The sequence below is a fragment of the Melospiza georgiana genome, chromosome 8 (genome assembly GCF_028018845.1).
Source record: "Melospiza georgiana isolate bMelGeo1 chromosome 8, bMelGeo1.pri, whole genome shotgun sequence".
Classification (NCBI taxonomy): Eukaryota; Metazoa; Chordata; class Aves; order Passeriformes; family Passerellidae; genus Melospiza; species Melospiza georgiana.
The window spans coordinates 25,724,162-25,751,777 of NC_080437.1; the positions used below are offsets into that span (position 1 = coordinate 25,724,162).

General features: G+C 43.4%; 1 protein-coding gene across 1 annotated transcript in view; it reads right to left on the reverse strand.

Moving 5' to 3' along the window:
• Nucleotides 1-26,848, reverse strand: part of COL17A1 (collagen type XVII alpha 1 chain) — a 32,618-nt gene extending 5,770 nt beyond the window's left edge. The window contains exons 1-47 of the mRNA XM_058029239.1: nt 26,794-26,848; nt 26,077-26,121; nt 25,171-25,269; nt 23,188-23,325; nt 22,787-22,834; nt 21,727-21,762; nt 20,076-20,123; nt 19,612-19,755; nt 18,285-18,428; nt 17,508-17,579; nt 17,035-17,106; nt 16,625-16,690; nt 15,514-15,675; nt 15,062-15,151; nt 14,878-14,922; nt 14,136-14,285; nt 13,484-13,699; nt 13,148-13,186; nt 12,990-13,016; nt 12,513-12,539; nt 11,971-12,033; nt 11,691-11,795; nt 11,133-11,195; nt 10,720-10,755; nt 10,516-10,569; nt 10,102-10,137; nt 9,865-9,900; nt 9,427-9,489; nt 9,042-9,077; nt 8,603-8,674; nt 8,222-8,248; nt 7,521-7,556; nt 6,938-6,973; nt 6,611-6,691; nt 5,916-5,951; nt 5,135-5,215; nt 3,854-3,907; nt 3,693-3,734; nt 3,384-3,431; nt 3,172-3,231; nt 2,656-2,682; nt 2,538-2,579; nt 2,322-2,378; nt 1,901-1,948; nt 1,159-1,272; nt 735-872; nt 75-158 (exon numbers count right to left, since the gene is read on the reverse strand). Coding sequence (XP_057885222.1) covers nt 75-158; nt 735-872; nt 1,159-1,272; nt 1,901-1,948; nt 2,322-2,378; nt 2,538-2,579; nt 2,656-2,682; nt 3,172-3,231; nt 3,384-3,431; nt 3,693-3,734; nt 3,854-3,907; nt 5,135-5,215; nt 5,916-5,951; nt 6,611-6,691; nt 6,938-6,973; nt 7,521-7,556; nt 8,222-8,248; nt 8,603-8,674; nt 9,042-9,077; nt 9,427-9,489; nt 9,865-9,900; nt 10,102-10,137; nt 10,516-10,569; nt 10,720-10,755; nt 11,133-11,195; nt 11,691-11,795; nt 11,971-12,033; nt 12,513-12,539; nt 12,990-13,016; nt 13,148-13,186; nt 13,484-13,699; nt 14,136-14,285; nt 14,878-14,922; nt 15,062-15,151; nt 15,514-15,675; nt 16,625-16,690; nt 17,035-17,106; nt 17,508-17,579; nt 18,285-18,428; nt 19,612-19,755; nt 20,076-20,123; nt 21,727-21,762; nt 22,787-22,834; nt 23,188-23,325; nt 25,171-25,269; nt 26,077-26,121; nt 26,794-26,848 — 3,298 coding nt within the window. The remainder of the gene's footprint in view (nt 1-74; nt 159-734; nt 873-1,158; nt 1,273-1,900; nt 1,949-2,321; nt 2,379-2,537; nt 2,580-2,655; nt 2,683-3,171; nt 3,232-3,383; nt 3,432-3,692; nt 3,735-3,853; nt 3,908-5,134; nt 5,216-5,915; nt 5,952-6,610; nt 6,692-6,937; nt 6,974-7,520; nt 7,557-8,221; nt 8,249-8,602; nt 8,675-9,041; nt 9,078-9,426; nt 9,490-9,864; nt 9,901-10,101; nt 10,138-10,515; nt 10,570-10,719; nt 10,756-11,132; nt 11,196-11,690; nt 11,796-11,970; nt 12,034-12,512; nt 12,540-12,989; nt 13,017-13,147; nt 13,187-13,483; nt 13,700-14,135; nt 14,286-14,877; nt 14,923-15,061; nt 15,152-15,513; nt 15,676-16,624; nt 16,691-17,034; nt 17,107-17,507; nt 17,580-18,284; nt 18,429-19,611; nt 19,756-20,075; nt 20,124-21,726; nt 21,763-22,786; nt 22,835-23,187; nt 23,326-25,170; nt 25,270-26,076; nt 26,122-26,793) is intronic.
• Nucleotides 26,849-27,616: the final 768 nt, after the last annotated feature.

The window sequence follows — 27,616 nt, forward strand, 5'->3', positions numbered from 1 at the left end:
GGAGACTGGAAGGGAAAGAGAGATCTCCAGGATGCTTTACCCTCAATTCCATGTTTCCCTTGAGGGTCACTTACTTTGCAGCAGGTCCAGAAGTTCTTGGTACAAAATGGATGTAGTGGATACTGAGCTAGAAAATGACTCATAGCGACCTGAAGAGCCTGTGGGAATGCAAAGGTTTTACATGAGCCAGCATGAGACAGAAGGTGAGGGGGGATCAGGAAGGAACAAAGGACAGATGAATTAATTAACTGGTAGAATGGCCTTCTCATGCCCCCAGCTATGAAACAGTTGCTCTCTCACACATCCTGGTCATCAAAGACAGCTGTGTGCTCTGTTCATTTCTGGTTCAGATTCCAGGCTACTTCCAAAAGCTCTGGGGATTTCATCTAATTTAGGAGCACCCAAGACAACTCCCAAATACTTGAGACCACATATACTAAACAATCTACCTCTGTTTGGGGTCTTTGGGGTGTCAAAGAGTCTAACAGCAAATGTTTAATATAAGACTTTCCAAGCAGCAGCAACTGCTAGTTAATCTAACCATTAAAAAATGACAAGGCTCTGAGGACACCTCAGCTGTGCAGAGTCCTGGGCCTAGACTGCTGAAGATGAATAACCTAGTTGGGGTGCTGCTATTTAAAGATTTGTTTTTCCTCTAGTTCTCACCTCCTAGGTGCTGCACAAGCTCAGCTGAGGGCATGACTCAGTACAGAGTTTATCAACAAGGTGCTTACTTGTCATATAGCTCATGACACGGGTAGCCAGCTCTGCATAGTCCAAGGTCATCCCATCTGCAGTGGTGATCAGTCCAGGCGGGCCTGGAGGGCCTGGTGGGCCTTGGGCACCAGTGAAATAATGTCTGACGTTGTCACCTATGTAAAAAGCCCAAGATATGCCCACATGACAGAGGGAAGACTGACCATATGCACAATTATCAGACCTGCTTCCTTTGACAAGGAACAGGACAACAGAAGGACAGTTCTACAGAGGCCACAATGGACAACAGCACTTCACAGTACTCAAAAGAAATAAGCCCAGAGCAGCAGGGCTGTTGTTTCTAATAGAAGAGGGTTTCTAATAGAAGAGGACAAGGTCCTAGGGAGCAAGAGAGATAGGCAGGAAACTGCTGACCCACAGCAAAAATCTCATTGTACTCACTCTTCAGGTAGTCAGTCACATACTGCTGAATCTCTTGAGATGAACCTCCACTTGGGCCAGGAGGACCAGGTGGCCCAGGAGGTCCTGGGGGTCCCTGAATTTGTCTAGATCCACCTGCAGAAAGCATTGTAAGGAGAAGTGTTTTTGGCACAGTTGCATTAGACCAAGTGATAGTGAAGTGTACTTGCATTAAGCCCTTCCCACAGGCCTGGAAAGACCTTTGGAAATTGAATATGGAGGGGCTCCCCCTGCATATTTAAACACAGTCTGAGCATGGGCTATTTGGCAGTATAATGTCTTCAATTAATTCAGCATCTTATAATTCAGCAGGGCTGAGTCCAGAGACATTCCTGGCTTTGTACAGGCAGACCTGGTGGGCTTGAGCACTAGAGTGCAGTGCTGTGCAGAATACAGATGGAGATCATAGAGCTCAAGCTCATTAGTCTAATATCACTGCCCTGCTGCTCCCAATTCCAGTCAGCCTGGGCAGCACCAGTTCAAGGACCTATCCATACAGAGGCAAACTCTGGCTTAAAGGATTCCCAGTAAGTTGGAAAAAAACCCCTTGAATTCTTAAATTTTATGATTTAAGACAAGTTTTGCAAGAAGGGTTTTGAACAGAAATCCCATCAGCATTAGGTTGGCACCCACACTGGTAAAAGTCAAAGGAGCTTTTTCAAAGCCTCCACCAGATATCAACATTCCTTCTTAATGTCAGAGCAATGATGGTCTGGCCTCTTACCTCGAGATGCTCCTGGGATGCCAGGTGCACCTGGGACACCTGCATCACCTGGAAAAGAGCGAGGGAGACAGACACTTGTAATGGGTGTGATTGCATCTTGCATACTTGGTCATGTGAAACAGCTGAGCTTCATGTTGTTAGAGAAGTAACTATCCAGCCCTTGCAATAACTGTCTTGAAATGCCAGCTTGCTGGGAAAGAGCATAAGGAAGAGACCATGGCAGCTTGCCTGAGCCTTCTGTGGCCTGGTCAAGTGCCTTGTGCTCACAGCAATTCTATTGCTCTGGTCCTGCTTTGCCTGAAAAGGCAGGGGTGAGCACAGCTCTAGTTCCCAAAAGACTGGGCTGTTCCATCCTTTGTCTCAACCACGTTTGGATGTGTGAGGCCACCCCCAATAAAAGAAAGATGATTTTTAACTTCACCTTTTGGTCCAGGTGGGCCAGGTGGGCCTGGGGGTCCCTGTATGGTGACTCTTTCACCTGCCAGTTGCAGAAAGAGAGTCAGATTGACAGGAATAAAGTATGTAGACAAAATCCTGGCTCCAGTAAAACTAAGTTAGAAAGAATAGAGCAGGATTTTGGCCTGATTTCAAGCCCAGGGACAATGAATTCAAAGGAGGAAAGGGGGCACAGACTAACCGTGGGAGGAGAATGCTGAAAGGCCAGGATCACCCGGTTCTCCTGCATGAGACACAGAAATGAAGGAGCACTCCTACAGCCAGGCCAGCTACCCTGAAACCCACTGACATCTCCTTACCTGTGAATCCCCGCGGGCCTCGTTCACCTGTCAACAGGGAAGCACAGGAACAGTGTCAGGATTTGCTTTATTCTCATCAGCAGCATCCCAGCCCACACTGCAGCATATCATCTTAGCCTTCAATTTGTAGGGGAGAAATGGGTAAAGGGAGCACATTTTTCTGCCAGCTGAGCTACACTTCACAGGCCACCCCATTGCACTGAGTTAGTCCACAGTGCATTTGCAAAAGGGCTGTCCCCTTCAATGGCAAATCTGAAGTTCTGAATGTTCTTGAATATGATGGGCTTGCAAAGTTGGGATCTGAATACAGCAATTGCCTTGGCACCAGCACTGGAGACTAATAAAAGTTTTTGACAAAGATTGACTTGTTTTACAGCAGACAGGAGTCCTACTTAGTGACAACTGTGCTAGCTTTCTTACAGACAGAGAAAGGCAGGAATTTCTGCTCCTAAGCCCTTTCTTCTTTTCAGTCTAAGGTGCTAAGACCCCTCTAGTAAGGCAGCACGATATACCCACCTGGGTCTCCCTTCGGGCCTGGTGGTCCTGGTGGACCTGGTGGGCCTGTGAAGAATGCTTCTGCAATTCAAACAAAGATTTCTTCAAGACATCCAACAGAACATGAACCAAGGTTTCCCTGGCTCCATTAGGTCCTAGCCTTTTATGTGCTCTCTGGAACCCCAACAGGACATTTCCAGGACCAGATGACAGAATAAGTGGCAAGGATCTACCTGAGGTGGACATGGCTGATCCTGGTGGGCCTGGAGGTCCTGGCAATCCTAGAAAAAAGGGAAACAAGAAAAGCTTCAGGAGGGATCAGCCTTGGCAAGTTGAAAACTTTGAGTGTCTTCCCAAAATACTTTTACTAATTAGTACTCTGGCTAGAACCCGCTGCGAAAGCAAATGTTCTTTGTTGGGCAGCATCTTGCTGCAGTGAAACTGTGTTGGTAGAAATCCACTATGTGGCATTCTGCTTCCAGCCCTAGGCCTTGGAAAAACCTCCCACTTTCCAGCTGGGTTTCAGAGGAACAAACTCTTACCTGGGGGACCATGAGGTCCAGGGGGTCCCTGCACAGATTCACCTGATGACAAATGAAACAGGGGTATTAGAAACATTTACTCAGCAAATTGCATGGCTCAGAAACATGCCATGCTGTGTCAGCATTCCATGCTTAGGGGCTGAGCTCTGTACGTTACTCACCTGGTGGTCCAGGGGGACCTGGTGGTCCTGCTCGCCCTTGTAGCTCTCCCAGCACTGTGCAAAAGAAAAACAAACAAGGGAAAATTGTTGCTATGGAGTAACTGCTGCTATGGAAACTGTCCATATATTGCTGCTAGAAGCTCTTACAATCAACGGTGGACTAAGATGGGACCTGAGTGACCTACGTAAGATGATGAAGCAGAGGATGAAGCAGAGGAGGGAGAGGAGAGATGTGTTTGGTAAGACATGAAGCAAAATGCAGCTCTGAGTAGGATATTGGAAACAGGGAGGAAAGTAATGGTTCTCGAGAGAAAGAGCAAAGGACCAAAGGCTAAAGAAGGAGGGAAAGAACTTCAAGGAGAGGAGAGATTCTTTATAAGAGAAGAGAAATTTTGGGAGGAGAACATAACACAGAAATTATTTATCAAGCAGCTGCACTGTGTTATCTTGATTGTACTGTGTGATGTACCCTTACCTCCAAGCTGAGGCACAAACTCAAAGTTCAATGATGCTGTGATCCAGGACACCTGAATGGGGAGCTGGACAGTACTGAAGCATGGTCTGAATCTACATGGCCCCATTCAGCTGGTGATCAGGCAAGGATCATTTATAATTTTATGCCCTCATCTACCTTGCTGCAAACTTGCAGAGGTCCCAGATCCTAGGAATAGCAACTCTAAGTGCATTACACATCTCTGTGTAATGCAAAACAGTGCTGCACAGAGCAAGCGCTTTTCTTGGGATGTCCCTAAACCATTCTGTTCAGCTCCACTTATTTTCATCTTAACATTTTAAAATTTTTACAAAATGTTACATTTTTTTTAACCTTAAAATTTATTTGCTCTCATGTGAATTCATCATTTAATTTGAAGAGAGATTACTTCTGTTGCTTAGATTAACATGCCTTTTCAAACTGGTTCTCATCTTACAGATGGCTCCATGCTCATATTGCACAGGGAATTGCCCTGTGTGAACTCAGTGGCTGGAAGCTCTCAGCTCTGTATCTCCCCTGTTAGTGGCAGCTCATCAGCCACCATTCCTCAGCTTCCCTCTCTGTGATATGGGCCTGATGTCCTTTGCCTCCTTTTGAAAGGACTTCAGGATGCACAGATGAGGAGGAAAGAAGAGGTAGCTGGCATTGCAGACACACCACCACACACACATACTTGCCCCATGTCACATTGAGAAGAAAGAGTTAGGGGCATCTCCTGGTGGATGTGAGCAGGCCTTGAAGCTCTGACACACCTCCAGGCAAAGGAGTGGAAAGGCAGGGCCACTTACTTTGAGATGCTAATGATGAGACTTCTGTTCTGATGGTTTCTATCACAGCTTCACCTGGGGATCCTTTCTCACCCCGTGGACCTTTTTCCAGGGAAAAAAAAAAAAAAAGAAACAGAGAAAGGGAGTTATGTAACTGAGAGAGGGTGACATTTTGTACCTACTCTGACAAGAGGTTCAGACTGTTCTTAAGAGAACTGGGAGCATGAACTCAGTCCCCAGATCTGAGGGACACTGCATTCAAGTGTGGAAATTATGCCCAGTTTGCTCTAACAGGATCAGAGACAACCAGCTAAGAAAGGTTCTTAGGGGTCAGCTCTCTTCAGGCCCTTTCTAAGAGATGTCTGCCCAACTGGCAGTGCTTTCACATGACATTAATCCCAATTTGGCTCTAGTTTGCTCTCCTGCCTTTCAAAATGGCAGGAGGTATCCAGCTGGACTATATCCCCTATCACAGAAAGGCAACAGCACTTGAGGAGTGCCTTAGAAATACCAGCCTTCAGGAAAAATAGCATAAGAAAAAAAAGCCATCTGCAGCATCCACATGACACTGGCTCTTATCACCCTCTTACCACTCTTCTTCTTCCCCTGGGAAAACAAAAAATTATAAAAATTCTTTACTAGATTAATTAGGCCAAATAGTGCAACAAAATGAACTGAAAGGAGGAAATCTGTGAACAAAAGGGAGAGGGAATGAGCCAAGGGCTTAGAGAATTAGAAACTAAGAAAAACTAATGAATTCCTTTCTTTAAGAAGCATAATCAAAGCTGAAGGAAAATGGTACCTTGCTGTCCAGGGAGACCAGCTGGTCCAACAGGACCTAGTTTCAAAGGAAAAACCCAAATTTCATTAGATTTTACTGGCTATTTTACAATAGCAGAAAATATCAATAGAACTTTTATAAGAACTGAGACTGAGACTATGAAAAAATGTATTTTCTACACAAACAAATGGAATTGCTATGGGGTATGAATTAATCAATGCCCCATATATTACTTGAATTTCCATCCTGTGGCAATTAAAATGCTTGGTGCCTCTTCAACTGGGGAAATAACCAGAATGCCACTGACCACAAAAGAAATGGAATGCAAAAGGCCTAACCCTCCTCTCACATTCCATACTGCAAACTGAGACTGCCTCTGCCAAACCAGCTCCAGGACTAGCTCCAGAGAGAAAGTGCCATGAGAGTCAGGGCTGAGGAACTCTGCTGCCTGACACCAGCATGCTGGAGGGACAGAGGAGTCTGAGGCCCAAGCTCATGCACAGCCAGTGTGTGTGTGGGAGAAAGATTTACAGATGCTTGAGTGGGAATTCTGCTGCCTTGAGCTCAAAGCTGAGGATGGAAAACAAGCACTTCCTAATTTCAGCAACAGTGCTGGGAAAGGGATGAGACACAAGCCTGCCTTCCTGAGCAGTGAAAGAGCTTGATTCTAGTCCCTGGATTTGACCTATCACTACTTTGTCCTCATCAGTACTCACCTGGAACACCTGGAGGACCAGTGGGGCCAGGTGGGCCTGGGGGCCCTGGTGGGCCTGGCAGAGTAACAGTTGATGAACCCTCTGAAAAACAAACACATAGATTAGCACACAGACACTAATATTCACACATCTTTACACTTCTATTTACACAGTGAATGTGTAAAAATCTATGCTTAAGGAATACCACATCTATGGCACATACATTCTCCCAGCACAGGGAGCCCCAGGAAAAGTCTGACACACAATCAAGATGAATTGAGGAGGCACAACAAAACCCCAGAGAAAACCCTCCTAAATCAGAAGTGTGACCCTCACAGCACTACATACCTGCACTTATGACTTTTCCTGGAGCTCCAGGTTCTCCTAGGAAAACAAAGGTACAAAAGTTGAGCTTCTTTTTAGGGGGGTGGGTGGGTGGGTAAGTGCTATAATAGGCTCAATAACATTGTACTATTAAGCATGTAGTTTCTGTTCTTTCTGCCCTTTATCTCATGTCTGAGAAGTCACAGCAGTAGAAGGTCAGGGGGGAAGCAAGAGAGCTGTGCTAATCCAGAGAAGCCCTCTGATCAGCTTTCCAAGCACTACATCTGCCAGCACGGGCAATAGCTTGATTTATCTGAGGCAGGCACACAGCTTCCACTGCAGTCAGCAGGCATCTCATGCTCAGGGCAGAACCGGGCTTCAGAGGTTTGCTCAGAGGAGAGCTGCCATGCCAAGTCCCTCAGCAGATGTCCCCACTGCCCTCTGTGTATGCTCAGAGAAGCTTTGCCTACCGCGCTTCTCAAACCTTCCCTTCCCAAAGCCACTAGATGCCACTGTTGATCCAGGGACTGGTCAGTGGAGCAGCTAATCCTTGCTAAAATGAAATCTTTAGAGAGAAAATGAGCATTAGGGAAGAAGCAAAACTCACCTTTAGCCCCTGGTCGGCCGGGGTTGCCTGGAAGTCCTGATATGAGGTAGACAAACAATTTAAAATAGTTAGTGCAAATATTGTTTGCTGTATGCTTTTCAGGTACCCCAGCTGTTTCACTGGTGAGTTTACAGAAGGAGCTCCCTACCCAAGACCCCAGCCTTCAGCCTTTCTAAGCAGGACTCTGAGGACTTTATAAGCCAGTGGAGGAACAGACTGAGCTGGTTGTGTCCTTGGGCTTCTCTGGTCCCACTGCTCCCTGGATGATGACACTGCTTCACAGATTTACCTGTAGCATCTTCTAGAAACTGCTACCTGTCCTGAGGCTCCTGGATGGATTCCCTGTTGAACTGTTCCCCCCAGCCACCTCTGCTTACAGATGTCACATCCTCTGTTTCTATCTCTATTGCCACATCCTCTCCCTTCTGTTTCTGCTGCTGACTAGAAGGACTTTTCAGTGATGCGTGGGGAACTGAAATGTTATGTTATGTTTTGGGGAAAGGCAAAACTCAACACTCAAAAGCTTTGCATTGCTCAAAAATCACACATCTTGCACAAAGCCTGTCTCAAAAGCCAAAGGAGATTAGGAAACCTTGGGATATCACCTTGGAAATCCTGAGTACCACAGAGGGAAAATTACAAGGGTTTTTGAACTCAAATTAAAGTGTGTCATTGATACAATGGAATATGAAAAAGCCTACCTGGTGGTCCTTGAGGTCCTGTAAGACCTGTCAGAAAAAGGCAAAAACTCTTAAGATGTCTAAAAAGTTTCATATGGGAAAAGGACAGACAGGGAGAAAAAGATTCCATTTATGTGAAATTATAGCACAAAAAAATTCTCAAAGTGGTGGAAACTGGCCTAGCAACTGGTATGTAAATCAGCTCATAGCAGCTGATGTTTGCACTGTGGGCAATTTTGGGATCATAAAGGGTCTAGATTCCCTATGTATTTTCCTTTCCTCACCACCTTAAGAATACAGAGATCCTCTGCCAGACTTAAATTCAAATTAAGTCTGGAAATTGACAAATACATCTGCATTCCTGACTGAGCAAAACCATTTTTGTTCTCTTTATGCTTTTACCTGGCTCTCCAGCATCTCCAGTGGGTCCTGGAGGGCCTCTGGCACCTGGCATTCCCATAAGACCTGGTTCACCTAGGGATATAATCACCATTAATGAGACAGAAGTCACTGACATACAACCTACCAATCCATTCAAGCTTGGCTGTCCTGCAGCAATTTCTACCTATTGTATTCTCACAGCCAAGTGGCCATCTCCAGCATCAGTGTCTGGGAGGGGAACATCAATAACAGAAGAGTTCTGTAGAGAGGTAACTCTGTCACAAGTTTACAGCCTGCTCCATTATATGTCTCAGTTCCATGTTTACAGGTTGACTCTACAGTTCTTAGACAGAAGATCCCAGAACATGAATCTGCTGCCATCTTTCTCCCACCCCTTTCACAAATCAACTCCTACCAAATCAGAAAGTGCCTGCACTTCTACCTCAAAGGAAGCCCTTACCTTTTTCACCTGGCTGTCCATCACGACCAGCTCGTCCTGTCCAAAGAAAGAGATTGTCAGGGACTTCTGAAACAGTACCACTGTTATCCTGCCTTCCTCCAAAGTGGAGCACAGCCCCAGCCCTAAGAGTGGCTTTTCATCACATCGTATCTGAAAGAAACCTTGGTTGCCATCACTGAAGGTCCAGGAAGCATTAATTCAAAACTTAACTGCAGGACATTTTCTCTGAGTGTACAGACTAACCACAGCTGTCCAAAGGTAAGACCTGGGATCACAACAAGCATATTCCACTCCCATACTGTTTCCTTGTCTGGCCTCACAGAAACACAATCTGGGCGGAATGACATTGCCTCCCATATAAATACAGCTGCTTTCTGGTACCCACCTGCAGGTCCTATAGTCCCTGGCCCTCCTGGAGGTCCAGGTAATCCTCTTGAGCCTTGCTCACCTGTAGCAAAATAGTATGAAAATGAATCAAACAAGTCTTGGACAATTCTGTCAGCAATATTTGCTGCTTTGCAACTGAAAACCACCATTGACAGGATGTTCAGGCCTCATGATTCACAACTGTCTCTGGGCATTAGAAATGTTCAAGTGATGTGAATATAGGGCATGTGAGAGAGGATTTTCCTAAAGCTAAATACAAAGATTGTTACCAAGATTACTGGAATCAAGAATGGGATCTATTGGTTTATAATTTTGGTGCAAAAATAAAACTCCTATAATCAGTAACATCCTTATAGTATTTCAGAAAGCTGACTGGGATTGGCTGGGCCGTGCTTTTATTAGGTTGGCTGTTACTCCAGTATTTCAATCCACTGACCTGTCATTCCACGAGAACCCTTCTCACCCTGATCACCTGTGGCAGAAAAAAGGGACAAATTCTGTGAGATTGCTTCATTGTAAAATGTTTCCATCAGGGAATATGAAGTCTGCTTTCTGACAAGAGCACAGAAGAAAAAGCCAAAGATGGATAAGGATAAAACCCATGGACAGTATCCATATCTAAAGGAATCTAAAGAAAATTAACCACAAAAGAATACCTAATTGGTCAACATACCTTTGGGTCCAGGGGGTCCACTGGCTCCTTTTTCACCTGAAAGAGATATGGGTGATTGAACAATGGTAGTAACAAATCATGAGGGAAAGGCATTTAATGCATCAAGGGAAATAGAGATTCTGTGGTACCAGACAAACTCAAACTGGAAACTCCTTCCCTTTAACACAGCTCCATCCACACAACTGTTTTTCCTCTCTTAGACTGCTATGTTACCTCTGTGTCTTCTGCATTTCTCAATATTTGCTAGCAATCACTGACTAATTTTGGTTTGCCTCCCTTTTCTTCAGTCTTATGCTTTTCTTTGCCCACAGAATCAAAATGTGACATGGTCAGATCACATCTGCTGCTCAGAGCAGTGCTAGAAAAGCACCTCAGCTAGTGCTGCTTGAATTGCCAGGAGGAGGAGAAAGTTACCTTTAGGACCTGGGAGTCCTGCTTCACCTCTAAACCCTTGTAGGCCAGGAGGACCTGCAGAAAAATGGGATGGGGGTTTTTCATTCATCCCACTCACCACAATGCATCACTGAAGCAGAAAAACTATGAGAAGCTGTCACTCTGTCACTCTGTTTTTTTTCTCCTCAGCCTCTAGATGCCACAGCAAAGTAATACAGCACTCACCTGGAAGACCTTGTGGGCCTGGAGAACCCATCAAACCTGTAAGGAACATGGATTTTCTTTTAGTAACACCACAATAAGAAAATTATCAAATTGCTTTCAGTTTGCACAACAGCATCCACAACCCAAGAGGTGTTTAGTGGATTGGAAGTTCCCCAGCCACTAGAAGAATTTGCATTACTGGCATCCTCAAAACCAGGACAACAAATTCAGAGAATTCAGTCCTTGTGACATTGAAGAAATATTTTCCACTTAAGTAAAGAGACCCAAGCCATCTATCTCAGCTGAGATGCTGGGATATGTGCTTCAGACTATTAGTTCCCTTTTCTGGTTACTGCAAGTGAAATGGGACAGCTGGAGGGCCCATTTACTCCTAACCCCTCTGTTAGGTGTTCTCTCTCTATCTTCACATTTACCTTTTAGGCCAGTAGAACCTGGGGGTCCAGGTGGCCCTGGAGGACCTGGCTCACCAATAGCACCTGCAAAATAAGAGCATGAATAGACATGGTAGAATAGAGCCATGGTCTCATTTTCCCATTATTCTATCTACTGTTATTCTTTCTCTGGTAAGTGTCATGAATAATCTGCTCATCAGTTCAAAACACCCAAACAGATATGCACTGTCCAAGAGAAGAATATGAGCTCTCTGAGCTTTAGCAAGATGAATTCCTCAGCTTTGATGATCTGGATAACAGGGAAGAAGATAACCTTGATAGTGAAGTGATTTTGGTTCTGTCAGACTCAGACTTGACTGTAAGATCTTGGAAACCAAAGCAATCCTTGTTTATCCATTATAAGTCTGACAAAAAAATAAACCCTAAGGATATATTAATCTGTGCTGGGAAATGTATAGATGAAATATGGATTTGAATAGTGAAATCAAATTTTATCACTGAGGTGTTCTATTAATCAGGACCAAACTCTTGCTTTTGTCCTTCTCTGTCTTATCCAACAACAAGACACTTGGTTCCTACCTCTGTCTCCTTTTTCTCCAAATCCAGGTGGTCCTGGTTCCCCTCGAGGCCCTGGCATCCCTTCTCTACCTCTTTGTCCCATGGGACCTTCCATGCCAGGCTCACCTACAGGAAAGAAATGCATTGTAACACCAGGTGTCTGTGGGAGGGAGGCCTGAGGCAAAAGGATCCATGGCTGGCTCTACTGGGGAAGGCAATGATCACACACCCAGGTGTCTGTACTCCTGTGCCATGTGTCAGTCAGTTGTGAATGACTCACAGCACTGACAGAGATGCTCACCCATGCTTCCCTTTTGGCCTTTTGGTCCTTCTGGTCCTGCATGCCCAATTGGACCAGGAATGCCTGGAAAGAAAACACAGTAAGCATTCAGAGTTCTTGACTATGTACCATAAAACAGTAACATGCAACTTAGGGAAATCTGAAGAGATTAATTCTATGGGGTAAAGAATATATTACTCATAAGATGGGTACTTTATCTCTTTAGAAGAACACAATACATATAAAAGCACAGGAAAGCTGAACCAAGTATTTATGCAGCTGTAGGACTCTTTCAGTGCTGGACTAGAATCTTCACAAATTCAGCATGTTCAACTAAGGGGAAGTCTGGCCAAGGCTTTGCTTGTAACCAAGTCTCTGAGCTGTGTCTGTAGCTCAGCACCAAGGTATTAATCAAGTGACTTAATCTATGCTAAATATTGACTCTTCAGAGAACCACCTTGAGCTAAGTTCAAGGAATTTTGCAAGGAAGTGCTGAATTTGTTCTTGCCCACAGTAATGTAAACAAATGTCCTCCCTTAAAGGGGAATTGAACTATAGCCCACCTGGGACACCAGGAAGTCCTCGATCACCTGTAGACAGAAACAAAGAGACAGTCAGTGGGGAATAAATTTTCTCTTTTTGTCACTTTGGCTAACCCTCACCCTCATAAAAAGAAGCTTATGTTCCTGGAATATTTACAAGTTCTAGGGCCTCCAGCAATTGTCTCCCTTGTATTTATGTAAATAATTGAATCATTCACACTATGCAAAACCCTCTGGGCACTGAAGCACTCTGTGATTAAACCAGGTAGAGCCTGGCTTCAGGAATGACTTTCATCCAGGCAAAAGGAGCTTCTAGATTCAAAGTGAGATTTTTGACCAGAAAACAGGAGAAAAACCCCAACCTTCACAACAATATCTGAACTAACAGATAACTGGCATTAGCTTCTCCACATGTTGGAGTTACAAAATACCATTTTCTACCCAGATCCTATGACAGGCTGCCAATCTACCTGAGAAAGCAGGTAACTCCAGACTCACCTTTGGGACCTTGTATTCCCATGTCACCTGAAAAAAGTGAAAAAAAAAAAAAAAATGAATCAAGAGACATCCACGTCATTCATTTTGTCTTCTAGAAGACTGTGCATTGCCAGAGCCAAGGAATGGGACAGGGGAAGAGAAGGACTATATGGCTGTACCTTTCTCACCACGTTCTCCTCTCTCCCCTCGGAAGTAGCCTGTAAGAGGAAGTGAAGGGGCTGTTAGAGCTCATTATACAGCACAGTAAATACTCATTTCAAGAACAAGGATACTTCTATTTGGATTTCAGGCCACAGGCAGCACAGCATGGTTTGAGAGTTTCCTCAGTAAATTTGTTTTCACAAATACATGAAATTTCTAAAGATGGGAGAATGTTGGCTGCTCTGTTGTTCATCTCTTTCCATCATGTGCTAGACAGAAGTAAATCACCTTTCCCCTGCTAACAAAAGTAGCATGAGAAATAAAGTATGGGTTCATTTTTTGACTCTGCTCACCTCGTTCTATTTCCTTATTCAGTCTGCTCTTCACCATCAACCAGACTGACTCTTCATTTTCATATGGGAAGGTTGAGGAGAGTGAGCTACCATGAAGAAAATCTACTCTTGAAACATCCTTTTCTATTTTTGAATTCCCTTGGTTGATTGCCAGGAGGCCACCATTGATTCTTTCCAGGTCTTCCACACGAGATTTCAGCTTTCTCACTTCTTCAGCTGGAAGGTTAAAGGAAAATGCTAGGGAACATGCTGCCAGATATGCATGCCTGAAACATCTCAGGCTATCACAGGAACATGGCAACACTGTCATGTAGCTATGGCCAGTGAATTTTGAAGAATTCTTTTTTTTCCCCAGAAGGGATATCTGGAATTTAAATGACAGCTTTGGAATCTGTCAGTCTTGGAGCAGTAGACCTCAGATCTCAGAAGCTTTGCTATCCTACTCACCCCAAGACTATATAACTCCCCAACAAAGACTGTATTCCTTATCCATTCTTTCTGTCCATTTGTAATATCTCAGTGGCAAGTCACCATCAAGCTGAATGTTTCCCTCAGTTCTCTGGCTTGGTATCTCTGGTGCTTGGGCTTGTTCCCAGCTTAAACCCTCTGTCATTCTATACCATTCAACATTTTTTCCTCAGTTATCTCTTACCCAGAGCAATGAGTCCAAAAAGCAATCCAAGGAGGAACAACCAGGCTAGAAGCAAACCCAGGAGCCATTTCCACCAGCTACAGCAGGAACCACAAGGACACCAGGATGGTGCTGATCCAATTGCACCTCCTGCATCACCACTTCGTATTTCTGGAAAAGGGAAGGAAGAATCTCCTGGTTAATGAAGAGTTCCTTGACTTTAGAGTTAAGAATCTCTTACAATAAGGACATCAAGGCCTGATCCATTATATAAAGGGCTATGGAAAAAATCTTTTTGCCACTCTGTGCACATGGTGAGTGTAATTCTAGTCCCTGTGGAAGTTGGGAACAGTATTTCCAAAGGGAATTCAAACAGGGGACAAAAACACTCAGTGTATTTTAAAATAACAGCTGGAAAACATGATCATATGAGTGCGAATTTTTTGTACACATCTGAGCCCTAAATGACAGCAATAGCCAGCATGGTCTGTCTGACTCTCTCTTCCCCATAAATCTGTCCCAGTAGCAGGATGCAGCTGGACTGTCAGCTATCTGATTTTCTCTAGTCATGCAAAAATAACCCAACTGTCCACTTATCTACAATCAAATCACTGCTACCAATTTCTCTGGTAGCCTCCTGAACATTCCCTCCCTCTCTCTGATTCATTGCTCAGAGACCACTCATGTCCCTCAAGAACAATTGCTTTTTTGTGTACTGTGCTTTGGTGCTTCTTCCAATGAAAGTCTGAGTGGCATCACTTACCTGCATAAGTTTCTTTGTCCCGTTTTGGCATGGATTTCAGCCCTCCTGTTTTAACAACAGTAAAAGAAGTTTTACCAGTCTTTCTCTGCATCACAAAATTTAGAGTGTGGGCTTGAAAGGGAAAGGTAGTAATGGAGGCAGAAGGAGAAAGTTGTGTTGCACTTCCACAGAAACAAATTCTTACCATTTGCATCTGATTTCAGGCCAGTATCTGTAGTATAAGAGGAGGAAAATCCCTGCTTCTCTTTCTTCAAAGTGTCTTCTCCAAAAGATCCTGAATAGGAACCGAATATAATTAGAAACATTACACCAGAAGTTAAACCAGGCCAATCTTCTTTCATTGGTAAAGGTGGATTTTTCCTGGGAAGACACAATAGCTCTGCTGTCTAAACCATATCTAGTTTGTTTTTATTCTCTCAAAGCTCCTGAGCTTTGTGAAATATCCCAAGGCACACTCTGGAGCTTCAAAAGCAAAAGCCAGAGCCAGGTTTCAGCTGGCATGGTTAAAAGCTGCCTGCCTGTCAGAGGTTCTTGTATGATGTACAAGTTAGGTGTAGTGCCCTGAACATTGAACTTCCCTTATGATCAGTTTCTCTGCCCTCAAAATAACCACATGTCCTGAAAGAGGAATGTTACCTCCACTAAGCCCAGTGTTAGAAGGATTAAAGACTTTGCCAGTGTCCTTTGTCATGACCAAGAGCTCCATCTCCTTTGCAGGTGCCTTCTCCTTCTCCAGCAGCAGGAACTTGCAGTCTTTGCGCAGAATGTCGTCTCCCTGGGAGCTCACAGCAGTTCCTCCTGCAATATTAGTAAAAGATAGTAGAGAGGAGATGAGGGCCATTGAGCCCATAACTACAAGCCACATTACTTCTGTTCATAAAAACAGGTGGTCACATTGTGATTGGGGTTGCCAGTACAAAAAGAGCCCTGTAAGACACTGGCCACTAAAGGTAACAGGACAGCTGTGCATGTCATTAGGTTTCTGTGGAGATGTGCATTTCACTAGCTGGGGAGGCCCTGCTGCCAGAAATGGGGAACATCTGGAATTCAATCATATGTAGAAGTGATTTGCTCAATGAGCTCTTTGCTCCTCAAGCATACTTCCTGTGGAGTCAGAGAAACTCATTCCACTACTCTAGCAGAACCTGGAGTAAACCTTTATTAGAAATGTTATCATAACTTCTGTGGTCTTTACATCTATTTTTAAGCCTTGTCTTTCGGAGTCCTTGGATTACAAGGCAAACTTGGCTTTCTTTACATATAAAGAAAAAAAAAAGTGCAGTTTGTAACTCAGAATTGCAGAAAAGAACTGGAAAGGATGAATCCTGACTGTTCAAAGACAAAAGGCTTCTCTCATTTAAAAAACATATTCTGGTCATGTATAAGTCAATTCCTTCATTTTTGAGTGGTTAAAGCTGAAACTGGTACAACTGAAAAATTATTTTTAAGAGCAACATTGCAAATGTTTTGGCTTCAAATAAAGTACAATTTCACACGTGTCATCTTCTATCCAGCTTCCTGAGCTGAAATAGCTCAGAATTAAACAATCCAAATTATTGCAGAGAACTGAATCAGACCAGTTCATTTGCTCATTCTTAGATTCTGACTCTCTTTTCAGAAAGGTACTGGTAGGAGACTTGGCTAGTGACAAGTTATGCACCTGAGTGTCACTTACTGAGTCTCTAACTCATTTTTATGATATGCTTGTACGAGGCCATGCCTAAACACCTGTGAATGACAGACTCACCTGCTGAGGCAGACACACCAGTACTTGCCATGGTGTTGCTCTGAGAAGTGTTCTTCATCCCATATGCTGCAAAGAAGAAATTCAACAATGACTGAGATGAAGGATAACAAGGGATCTACACACATCAAAATATTTAGAAAATCTGTTCTCCTTCAGTGTTCCTAGGACAACTCAAACAACCAAGGGTTTCCCCAGCAAGCAAATTTCTAGTGCGTCAGCACTGGGAGCTGCTCCTGCACATGCACAGCAGAGGAAATGTCCCTGAATATCTCTTCATACCACACTGTGCCACACAAGATGATGAGGAGGCCTCTGTCAAGATGAACCTTCTAAACACTACAGAACAGGTGGGAGAAGGAAGCACACATTGGTGACCCTCACACTTTCTCTAGGCTTACTTTGTTGCTGACTTGCAGAGACTGCTGTAGCATTCTGGGTTGCAGAAGAAGAGCTTGGAGACAGGTTGTTTTGAACTCCAAATACTGCAAAGAAAAGCATTGCAATGAGAGTTATATGAGTCCTGCAGTGCAGGTGGCATTCTGGTTAAAACCCAAACAAAACCAGTGACACAAAAATAATGACCTCTCCCAAGAAATTTCACCAGCTTTCTGGAGGCACCACAGGCCTTACAACAAAATGTCTTGTAACTTAGTTCACCTGGCTGTATTGTTATTGTTGGCTCAGGACAATAATGGCGGCCATTTTAAAACATTATCTCGAGTTACATTGTGAGCTCTCTGGGCTGCATGGACATTTCTGCAGGTGGGGCAAAGAGCTGCTGACACTCAGATGAGGAATAGGAGAGAAACTGGTATTATTGCACTGTAGTTGTCAGTGCCAGAAATGCAGTGCTGTCAAAGTGTGAAGGGAAGAAAAATCTGACCTGTAGAGGAAGAGCTCAGGCCCGCATTCAGAGTATGATTGCTGGGAGCCAGGTTATTTGGAACACCGAAAACTGCAAAAAGAAGTGAAATGTTATTACTGCTCTCAAATCTAGCACCCAAAGGTCAATAGCACAGTCCCAGAAATTAAGAGTCAACTTGGAAATGCGACTAATGATAATGCACAATAATTGCACAGAGGAAAAATCTTGACAATAATAATAATCACCCTTTTACTGAACTGACACAGGCAAAAAATCCTGCCTCAGACAAGATGAGATCATGTGACAGTGAGAGAAAGTAAAGCTTTAAATAATATTTCATCATAAAGCTTCTTGTGGTTTTTCTCTGCAACTGGGGAATGTGGAATCCCTGGCATTTAGAAATGGGCCTCACCAGGTGTAAGAACACACAAAGCTTACTTGTAATATCTTTAGTATATGAGCCATTCTTACAACGGGCCAGGATAATCCAACATTAGTTTGAATCTAAACTGGTTTTTATAGGGAATGTGAGGTTGACCTCTTTTATAAAGATGACATCAAAATTTAATGACAGTCACAGAGCCAGGACAATAAATCTCACACAGAAGGATTTTGAGATAGATTAAGTGTAGAAGCAGAGAGCACCAAATGACAGAAAACCAGAGAAAATTCAAGCATATCCCTTGCCATTTTGATTATTCCATCGTTTTAGCTTGTACTGTGCAAAAAAACCTGCTTTTGACCCAGTTTCAGGATAGTTCCATCCTTCAAACCTGGGCAATCCAGGGAGCATACCTGATCCTGTAGAGTGAGACATGGCATTGATCAAGGAAGAGCTGTTATGGTATCCACCAAGGGAAGACCCAGCAGGCAGAGTGGATGACCACATGTATGAAGGGAGGGCAGTATTCAGGATGGTTGTGTCATATGTCCCTGACACTGAAAAAACCAAGCAGACAGAAGTGGTTTTCAACAAGGCCAGGCTTGTGGCTTAACATACACTGCAGGTTTATAGGACAAACAACTTACATTTCAATTACCCTTGTAGAGTCAACCCAATGACTCCAGGTTAGCATGGCATAACTGACCTCAAACATCAGCTGATTACAGCCCACACAAATTTTAACCAATGGAATACAGATTGACCTGATAGCATGATCATTCACAGAACACCTTGAAGAGATTTCATTGCTCATAGATGGTATGGTACCAGAATAAACCATCCCAGTCTGCCACACCATTAATAAATCGCCATGGGATGTATGGCTTCTGCTTCCCACATGTCTCTGATTGGTTCACTAGTGTACTGGACTAAAATTCTATTTTAGACAGGATTGGAGCTCTGAGTAAGACAAAAGATATTGTTTTTAGACATTGATGGAAGACAATGGAATCCTCAAGCCCTGTTGTGAGGTGTATAAATAAGTAAAAAAGGTTGTAGTATTTTAAGTACCACTTCAGTTATAGAATCACAGAATGGTTTGGGATTAAAGGGACCTCAAGGATCATCTAGTTCCAACCTCCTGCTATAGGTAGGGACACCTTGCACTAGACCAAGTTGTTGAAAGTCTCATCCATTCTGACCTGGAACACTTCCAGTGATGGGGTATCCACAACTTCTCTGGGCAACCTGTGCCAGTGCCTCATCACTCTCAAAGTAAAGAATTTCTTTCTAACATCTATTAAAGCCTGCCCTCTTTCAGTTTGAAGCCATTCCCCCTTGTCTTCTCATGCAGTTCCTGATGAGTTATTATGAAATGGAATGGCTAATAAATCACTCACTGAAATGTTGTCTTCAGTCCTATCTCTCTGTCTCACTTGGAGATAAGAGATCAAATCACTCTCAGACACATTTACTTAGAGCTCTTATCTCTGCTAGAAATACCTCTGAGTTGAAACTGGTGGCAGAAAGAATGGACTCATTTATTTGGAAATTAGACTAGTCCCTATAAAGACACCCAAGATGGCTCTTGTTACAGCAATACCTGGACAGTCTTTCAGCATTCTGACCCTTTTTTTGTACAGGAACACCATGTATTCTAATCTGAATGTTCTTAATAACTGAGTACTTTTTATGGCAAATGCTGTTTGGAATGAGTGCAACATTGCTAATGCCAAGTACCTGACTGAGAGCTCTCAGTGACCATCTTTGTCTCCACCACGGCCTTTTTCGGTATCGGGAGGGTGCCGGATGATGACCGAGTAGGGCTGCAGCTGGCAGATCGACTTCCCTTCAGCAAACGTTTCACATCATCCAACTCTGTCCCTAGCAGGAAAAGCAAATGTCCAGAATCACACAAAAGCCAGTGTTTCATTGTAATCCTGCTCTGGTTCTAAGTAGTTCAGTGGAATTTATCTGCATGTCTATGAAGTTGTTACTTTCTGGGGGGGGGCACTTAATGACAAAGCTCTAGACGATGTTTCTGGGACTAAGGACCATTTTACATATTTGCAAGAGCATCACTTAACCCACAGCATGTTTCCTTGTCCAGAAAAGGGACTCAAATTAATGTTTTTAACAGGAAAAGTCATAACCCTAGCAGCAACATCCTCTACCTTATCCCCAGTACCCCTGGAATAACTTACATCTGCCAGAGGGAGATGCACTTTGCAGTCGGACTCGTATTTCACTCTCTGGGAAGATAAAAAGCAGATCATGAATATGGAGAGAGATTCATTTGTGCCCTGGGCTGGGAATGGAACCTTAGGCTGAAGTGAATTCCTTCCTTCTTGCTGTCTATGTTCTACCTTGCTGTCTGACTGCTTAATCTGAGCAGTACTCATGGTCCATGCAAATTGGTAGCAAATGGGCTTGGGCAACTTTTCGTTTTGGGGTCACATTTTGCTGCTTTAAATTCCAGGGAATTATATTTCACTCATTGATGGCCTCTGATGAAGTCAATAATGTTGCTACTGTCAGATATACAGAAGGTCTAATTATGCAGTCCTCAAATCACATTGATGTTTCCACTCATCACAAATATTATTTTCATTTTCCCTCTGAACAAAAAAATTAGAGAGCCAAAAGATGTTTAGTAAATACATAAATTCCCTACTACCTCTTGGCTACAACTGACATCTCTACAGTGGGCTGTATGATTCAGTCTCTTGCTACTTACTGACTTCTCTTTCAGCTCACTGAAAATAACCAGCCCAGTTTTCAGCCAACATTCCCACCAGCTACTCAATGCTATTGCCTTACTTTTACTGGACCTTTACTGTCCAGCACAAGAAACTACACAGTTAATGTGATTTGGCTGGGGTAAACCTTTAAACTTGCCTCCCACAAGCAAAGTGGTCAGCCAGAACATGTGATACATGCTCCTCATGATGAAATCTGACAGTGCATGCACTAGAAAAGAAATACTATCTTGGCATTCATGTGGAGAAGATGATGGATTGGAATTATTTTCTGAAGTAATATGAGAAGCTGGACCTGATTCTCTGGTGTCTACTTTATTATGCATGGCCTAGTTCTGCTGGGAGTTCAGGTATGTAGTGTGCCAGAGGAGACTGTGACGATCTGAGGCAGAATAATTGGGAATGTGACACTCTCCAGGAGGACTGTGCAAGACCATGCTGTGATTTATACCCACTGCTAAAATTAACTTGAATAAAGTGACATTATAGTGTCCTCTTCAAGCAACTGGAAACAGATACTATGTTCTTGGAGACCAAGAGAATCCTTCTTTCCCCAACACTGTTAATAAATTATTAGAAGAGATGAATGATTTAAACAATGCAGAGTTTTACAGTGAGCTGGCTACAGATCACAGTAAGTCTGCAATTTCCTCACCATCTCTTTACTATCAGCAGGAAATTATTTCAGGGTATGGCTTTATGGTTTGCAAGAGAGATCACAGTAGGAGAAGCATGAATGTAATTACCGTAAATATGTCAGAGGCTGGTCCCAGAGCATGGATGGACTAAGGTTATTGTAGTGAACAGACAACATGGAAGACCATGTTCTCAGACATCCAGGTTTCCAAGAATATCTTCCTTTCTGACACAGTCTGAACTACCATGACATTCACTAAGGTCAATTTTTACACTAAGCTTGTTTAAACAACTGCTTACAGATTCATGGCTCACATCTGAAGTGGTGCAGATCCATGTACCTCATCTGACTGCTCCACACTTAAACTGGTGGATTCCAGCTCAAGAATAGGTCTACTTAACACACCTGAATTATGCTGGACTGAAAAAAGGAGGCTTCTCAAAGAACAGAATCACTCACCTCGACTTTGGCTTCTCCCTCTCGTAGAGGCAGATGCTGTGAACAGCAATGAGAGAAAAGCTGTATTAGTCTTTACTGCCTGTGACACCTCTGAAAATCAGCACACTGATCTTGCTCAGTGTGCTTACATTCAGACAGTAACTTTTCTTGGAGCACAGCTGGGAGAACTGAACCATTAAGAGATTTTATCAGGCCCCCTTTAGACCATAAGGTATTTTAAAGAATCAGCAGCACTTTTAGCCTTTTTGGACCAGATGTTGTTTCTTTTAATACAGGGAAATGCTGTTTATAGATGGTGATGTCACATTTCAAATGGCCGAAAGGAAGTTAAGAGGCCTGTTGATCCCACTGACCAATGCTGGAGATTGTGAAACCCTGCCTTCTCTATGAGCCAAAAGGTGACCTGATCATAATGTTTCACTACTTCACTGAGTAAAATCAGCAGCTGGTTGATACTACTCCTCTCCAGTAACAAGTGTCTTGAGAGAAAGACATTTCTGAAAATTGCATTATTTGGGTGCAGATCTTTATGCACTGAGATCTGCCAGACTTTGGACAGGACAAGACAATACCTGCTGACAGTGTTTAGTGTAAATATATCACTTGATAGCCACTTCATTTTTCCATATGCACTTGATGAAGTCTAGAAATGAGCTACTGGAAAAGTATATCCAGCAATGACTCAAAATCCCAAGAGTCTGGACTTTCCTGCTTGCAGCTGTTCTCTGAGCTATTCTGGAAGGGTGAAGGGAATGCTATGAAGCATCCCATGTCTGTTTTTTCCTGTCCATGTCCTATATCATACAGGGAGCATCACAAAAGCAGCTGAGAGTAGCAGATACACAGTATTCACTATCTGTTTGAATATGATCAGCTAGAGACTTGACTTTCAGCTGTTACTGTAAATCCCAAATACCTCCTCTGAAGAAGCTGCATGATGGCCCAATACAGAGGTAGCAAAGGTAGAGCAGGACACAGGAATGTGCAAAAAGGCCTTATGGTCATCAACTCACATGACCTTGCCATAACATTCAGAGGAGCAGCTCTAAAAAGGACATACCGAAATCTTTTCTGGGAAACTCAGGAGAAGAGTTGGCACTGGAGCTCCCTGCAAAGAACAGAAAAATGTTCATTCATACTTTGTACAAGATTATTAAAAGCTTTCAAAACATGACTTCCTGGCAACTCTTTAATCTCAGTGGGCAGAAAACATTTCCATTAAAAAAAAAGAGCTATTCAGGTTTCACATGAAAGAGCTGCTAATGTCTTTCAACAAGAATATGCCACAACTCCTTTTAGGAATGAGCATTACTCCTAGGATAAATAGGACTTAATCATTAAATTGTGTCCCTGACAGTTTATTTCCTAAGAAAACCACAAGGGGACTGGGGACAATTCTGCACTAATGTGACCTCAGAGTGCACTGCACCTGCCTCCCTCCTATGGCATGTTCTGTGATACCTTCATATGCTGCATGGCGGCTGACATAGGTTTTCCTTTCAAATGTTGAGCCAGGTGATTTGGTGAGAGTAGAGCTGGGAGACTGAGCTTGTCTGTAGCTGCAGGATGATGATGTTGAATTCAGTCTACCACTTCCACCTATGGCCAAAACAAAACACCCTCAGCAAATGGAAGAGAAGTCCTGGCAGTACACTCTGGATGCCCTGGGTGCTTTATGTTACTATATTCTGAGCTGGACAAATTTGCACTAGAGATGGACAAGAACAATATCAGGGTCTAACTCTGGCTGTCCTCAGCATTCAGGGCAGAGAGGAGTATTGTTTATCACTGTGTATGACTGTGTATTTATTTCAAAGCAAATCTTGTCAATGATTTGTATGAAACCAGGTTCTGGCCTAGGGTAATAGGGAACCATCTCCCCTGAGCAGGAACAAATTTAGCTCTGGATGATGCTGAGTTTTGGAAAGGATATAAATTCATTTGTTAATTCAAGCATTACATGACATAGGCTACAAAAACTGGGAGACTGTTAAACCAAACTCAAAGTGCTGAAGGATGCAGATTATGAGATAATGGAAACCACACTCCCACTTAATCCACTTTCTGGAGAAGTGACTGAGGTGTGTGTCATGCCCAAGACAGTCTGGACATTATTAGTACCTGTTATATGTAGGCAGAAGAAACAATTTCCGTCCTAATTCACATCAGGGCTGTGGAGAAGGAACTGAGGCAAGCCATAATTACTGTGTTCATACTCTTGCACAAAATCTAATGCTGGAGTATGATCAGGCTGCAGCACAAAGGGATTGTTTACCCATCCCTACAAAAAGTGTGTCCTTTTGATCTCAACAGTGTTTTCATGCCAACTTCCCCTCTAAGAGGACTTGTTTTGTTCTGTAACTTTTCCATTTAATTCAGCAGAAAGAACTACTGTGCCAAGTAGGCCTCTGTTAGAGGCATTCTGCAAGAGAATGGGAAAGAAGAGACTACAGAATGCTCTCTGAAACTTCAAGAGATCAGTATCTCTGAAGTTCAGGTTATTTTCTCTTTTTCCACATACTGAAAAAAAAGAAGATGGTAATCCTGCATGGTCCTCTGAGTTTGCAGGACTGGATTCAGTTCTCACATTGATGCCAGTCCAGACAATCTGCCCAACATCTGCAGAGGAGTTACTTCATTTGTGCCCTGAGGCAAAGATTCCACACTCTGGCCTTTAACTGGCATGCAGGTGTCTGTCAGATCTCTTTGGTATGGCTAACTCTCTCCTTGAGCTTCCAAAGTGCACTTCACTCCCTTTGGTTTGTCAGCTCCCTTGGAGCACAGAGAATGTTTTCCATAAGGAGAGTTGTACAGTCAGCCCCTCTGGGGACAGAGAAGTGTGCCAGGTACCTGGCTAGGAATCTCAGTCTTTAGAAGCCTTTGCTATGACAATCTAAGAGCTGTGCAAAGAATGTTGTTAAAGAAATGGTTTTATAGAGTAGGCAGCACACAATGATTTAGCACATCCAGAAAATCTGGCAAAGTGTTCAAAGTGCTAAAGCCATGGGCACACAAACCTAAGAAAACATTTTCTAGGAATTTCTTTAATAATATTCTACCTTCAGCAAGATCAACAAAAAGATTAATCAAAACTGTCTTTAGAAGAAAAATTGTCAGAAAGACTGTGATTTGGAAAAACTAAAAGAAGGGAAATTCAGTTTCTGGATGACTTCTTAAAAACAGTAGGAATGAAATTTTTTGTTGTTGTTCTCCTGAAATTAAGTTTTCCCTGTGGAAATAGGATTTTGCCATTTACTCACCCATTCTTAAACTCAATTTTAGGGAAGGAATATCTTTGCTTCATGTATGCATTTGGCACTTCTACTTTCATAACTCCTGTTTTCCTTGCCCCTGGCTCACCCTACTTCCCTGCCTTGAATCTCCCCAGCCCATTTCTGCTGCCTTTGCTCTCTGTCTCCTACTGGGCAGTGATTCCTTCCTTACTTGAGGTCACATGGCTGCTTCCATGGGTGTACGACCGCTTTTCCACTCCACTCCCTCCAGCGTGGGATGATGTTTTGAGCCCACTGCTGCTCCCTCCTTCTGAAAGAGATGAGCACAAAATGAGACATTCTCTCCAGGCAGGAGACAGGAGGAGCAAGGACACTGCAAGAGAAGGCAGGAGGGACCCAAAGTTGTCCATACACTCAGTTATAAGTTACAGCTTCACATCTGGTGAGAGATCAGAAGTACAGGGAAGTGTCTTGGCAGAGCAGACAAGCATTCACACTCCACAGCCAGCAGGTCTGTAGTCAAGTCTTGCTTCATACACAGACTGACCCTCATCATAAATAAGATGATAATGCAATTCCTTGCCAACTCAGCTGCAGCAAACTAATCAAGGATATGGTGGGATAAAGAGTGTGGAGGATTCTTCCCTATTTGGAGCTTGTACTTCTCTGCAGAGGTAGAAATGTCCTGTGACCTTTGGTATTACTGAAAAGATTCACTCACTGTTGCCAATTGGGTGATGACAGGGAACTAATACACTGCAGCCCCAGCAGTGGAACTTGCAGACCCATCACCTTTGGTCCTTCTTCCCAAGAGACAATCACCACTGGAGATCCTATATCTGGACTTAAATCTTTGCAGATCTGGTCTTCTAGCCTTAGTAGAGTATGTGGCTTTGTTTCTGACAATACCCAGACAGGTCCTCAAATACTACTCCTCTCCAGTAACAAGTGTCTTGAGAGAAAGACATTTCTGAAAATTGCATTATTTGGGTGCAGATCTTTATGCACTGAGATCTGCTGCAGCCAGGAATTTATGGAAATAATGGAAATAATGCAGACAAATAAATAGCATGAATAACAGAACATCAAGGAAATGCAATGACTGAGAATTACTTACTGGGTGGCAAGGATGTCAGTCTTGTGGTTACAGTCTCTGTAATAACTGAGGGAAGAAAGGATGCAGAATTAATGGCATGTTAATAGAGCCAAACTGGATCAATGTTCTACCTATTCTCCATGCAAAAGCATGACTTGTTCAAAGAAGATTGACTCATTTAAATAAAAGTCCCTAAGGACAACGCTGCCTGGGGCTGTAGCTGTAGGCTCATTATCACACAATGCTGTGTTTCTTTGCTGGTCTTTCTAGCTCTGAATAATAACATTACTGCCATGAAAGATATTTTTCTGTATGAGATCCCTGTAAAATTTCTGGGCACTTCTGAACCGCAGCCATTGCTGTAACAGCAAAGCCCACACTTGTTAATTCTCATAAGGTCAGTAGAAAATTGACCAGTTTTACACAAAGCCACCTGACAATTTCTAGGCCACCCAGGGCATTGATACCAGAGGTAGGAGTCATATCCCAGTGTCTGCACTACTGGTTAGAAATGCTACCACAGGGAAATCATCTGGTTAAACAATCAGGTCATGATACACATCTCTAAATGTCTAACCTTGGCCCATTCTATTCCTTATTTTGACTTCAACACAGACTCCAGGGCTAAGAATAGAATTTAGTTCTGGACCACTGGTCAGCATTTAATCCCTTACAGAAATGGCCATTCACTTCTTAGCTTTTTGGGTGTGATGTAAAAATTAAAAATCTCCTCCTTACGTCTTTCAGTTACTTCTGATCCATCTTGCCTCGTTTTCTTTGTTACAGAATCCATATCATTGCCACTGCAGGGAAAACAGAGGGACAGCACTCAGAGCTCTGTGAAGAGTAAGAAATGACAACAGCTCCCCACAAATCCCACCACTTTCCTCACTTTGGATGGGGACTAGACTGCCTGGAAGGTGTCTGTGCCTGGGAGTTTACAGAGCCCTTCCAGAGCCATGTGATTACTACAGATGGACTGCCACCTACAACACTGGATGCTGCACAAGGCAGCAGAGCTGAAACACCAGGAGGGGCTGTAAAGCCAACAGGTGAGATAGAGGCACTTGAAGCAAATCCACCCAGTGATGGAGTTTAGACCTGGATTTACAACCAGATTACAGTACATTATGGTCTCCAGCTGCACCCCTATAAAGGTTTGATGAAAACCAGTGGATCAAAACACTACTCCCACACATCTGTTCTGGGCAAGACTCAACAGTGCAGGATTAACTGAGCAGGCAAAGCTGCAGGAGTAAGCTCCCTGCACCCTGCCAGGACTGCCAGAAAAGCTTCAGCAGAAATACTGCTGCTCTGCTAACAGAAATAGTGCATAATAGTGCAAAGCAGAAAAAAACACCAGAGGTGCCTTTGAACTGCCTATTTTTGGCAGCAAGGAACTTAAGGTAGGAAGTGCTTTACCTTGTTTTACAGGCAGTGCAGCAACAGTTTGGAGACCCTGTCTGTGGCTCTGGAATCTTATCTACTTTAATGCCAGTTCAGCTCAGTCTACACAGTGCTGGAACTGAAGCTGTGAATGCTGTGTACATTCTTTTTCATT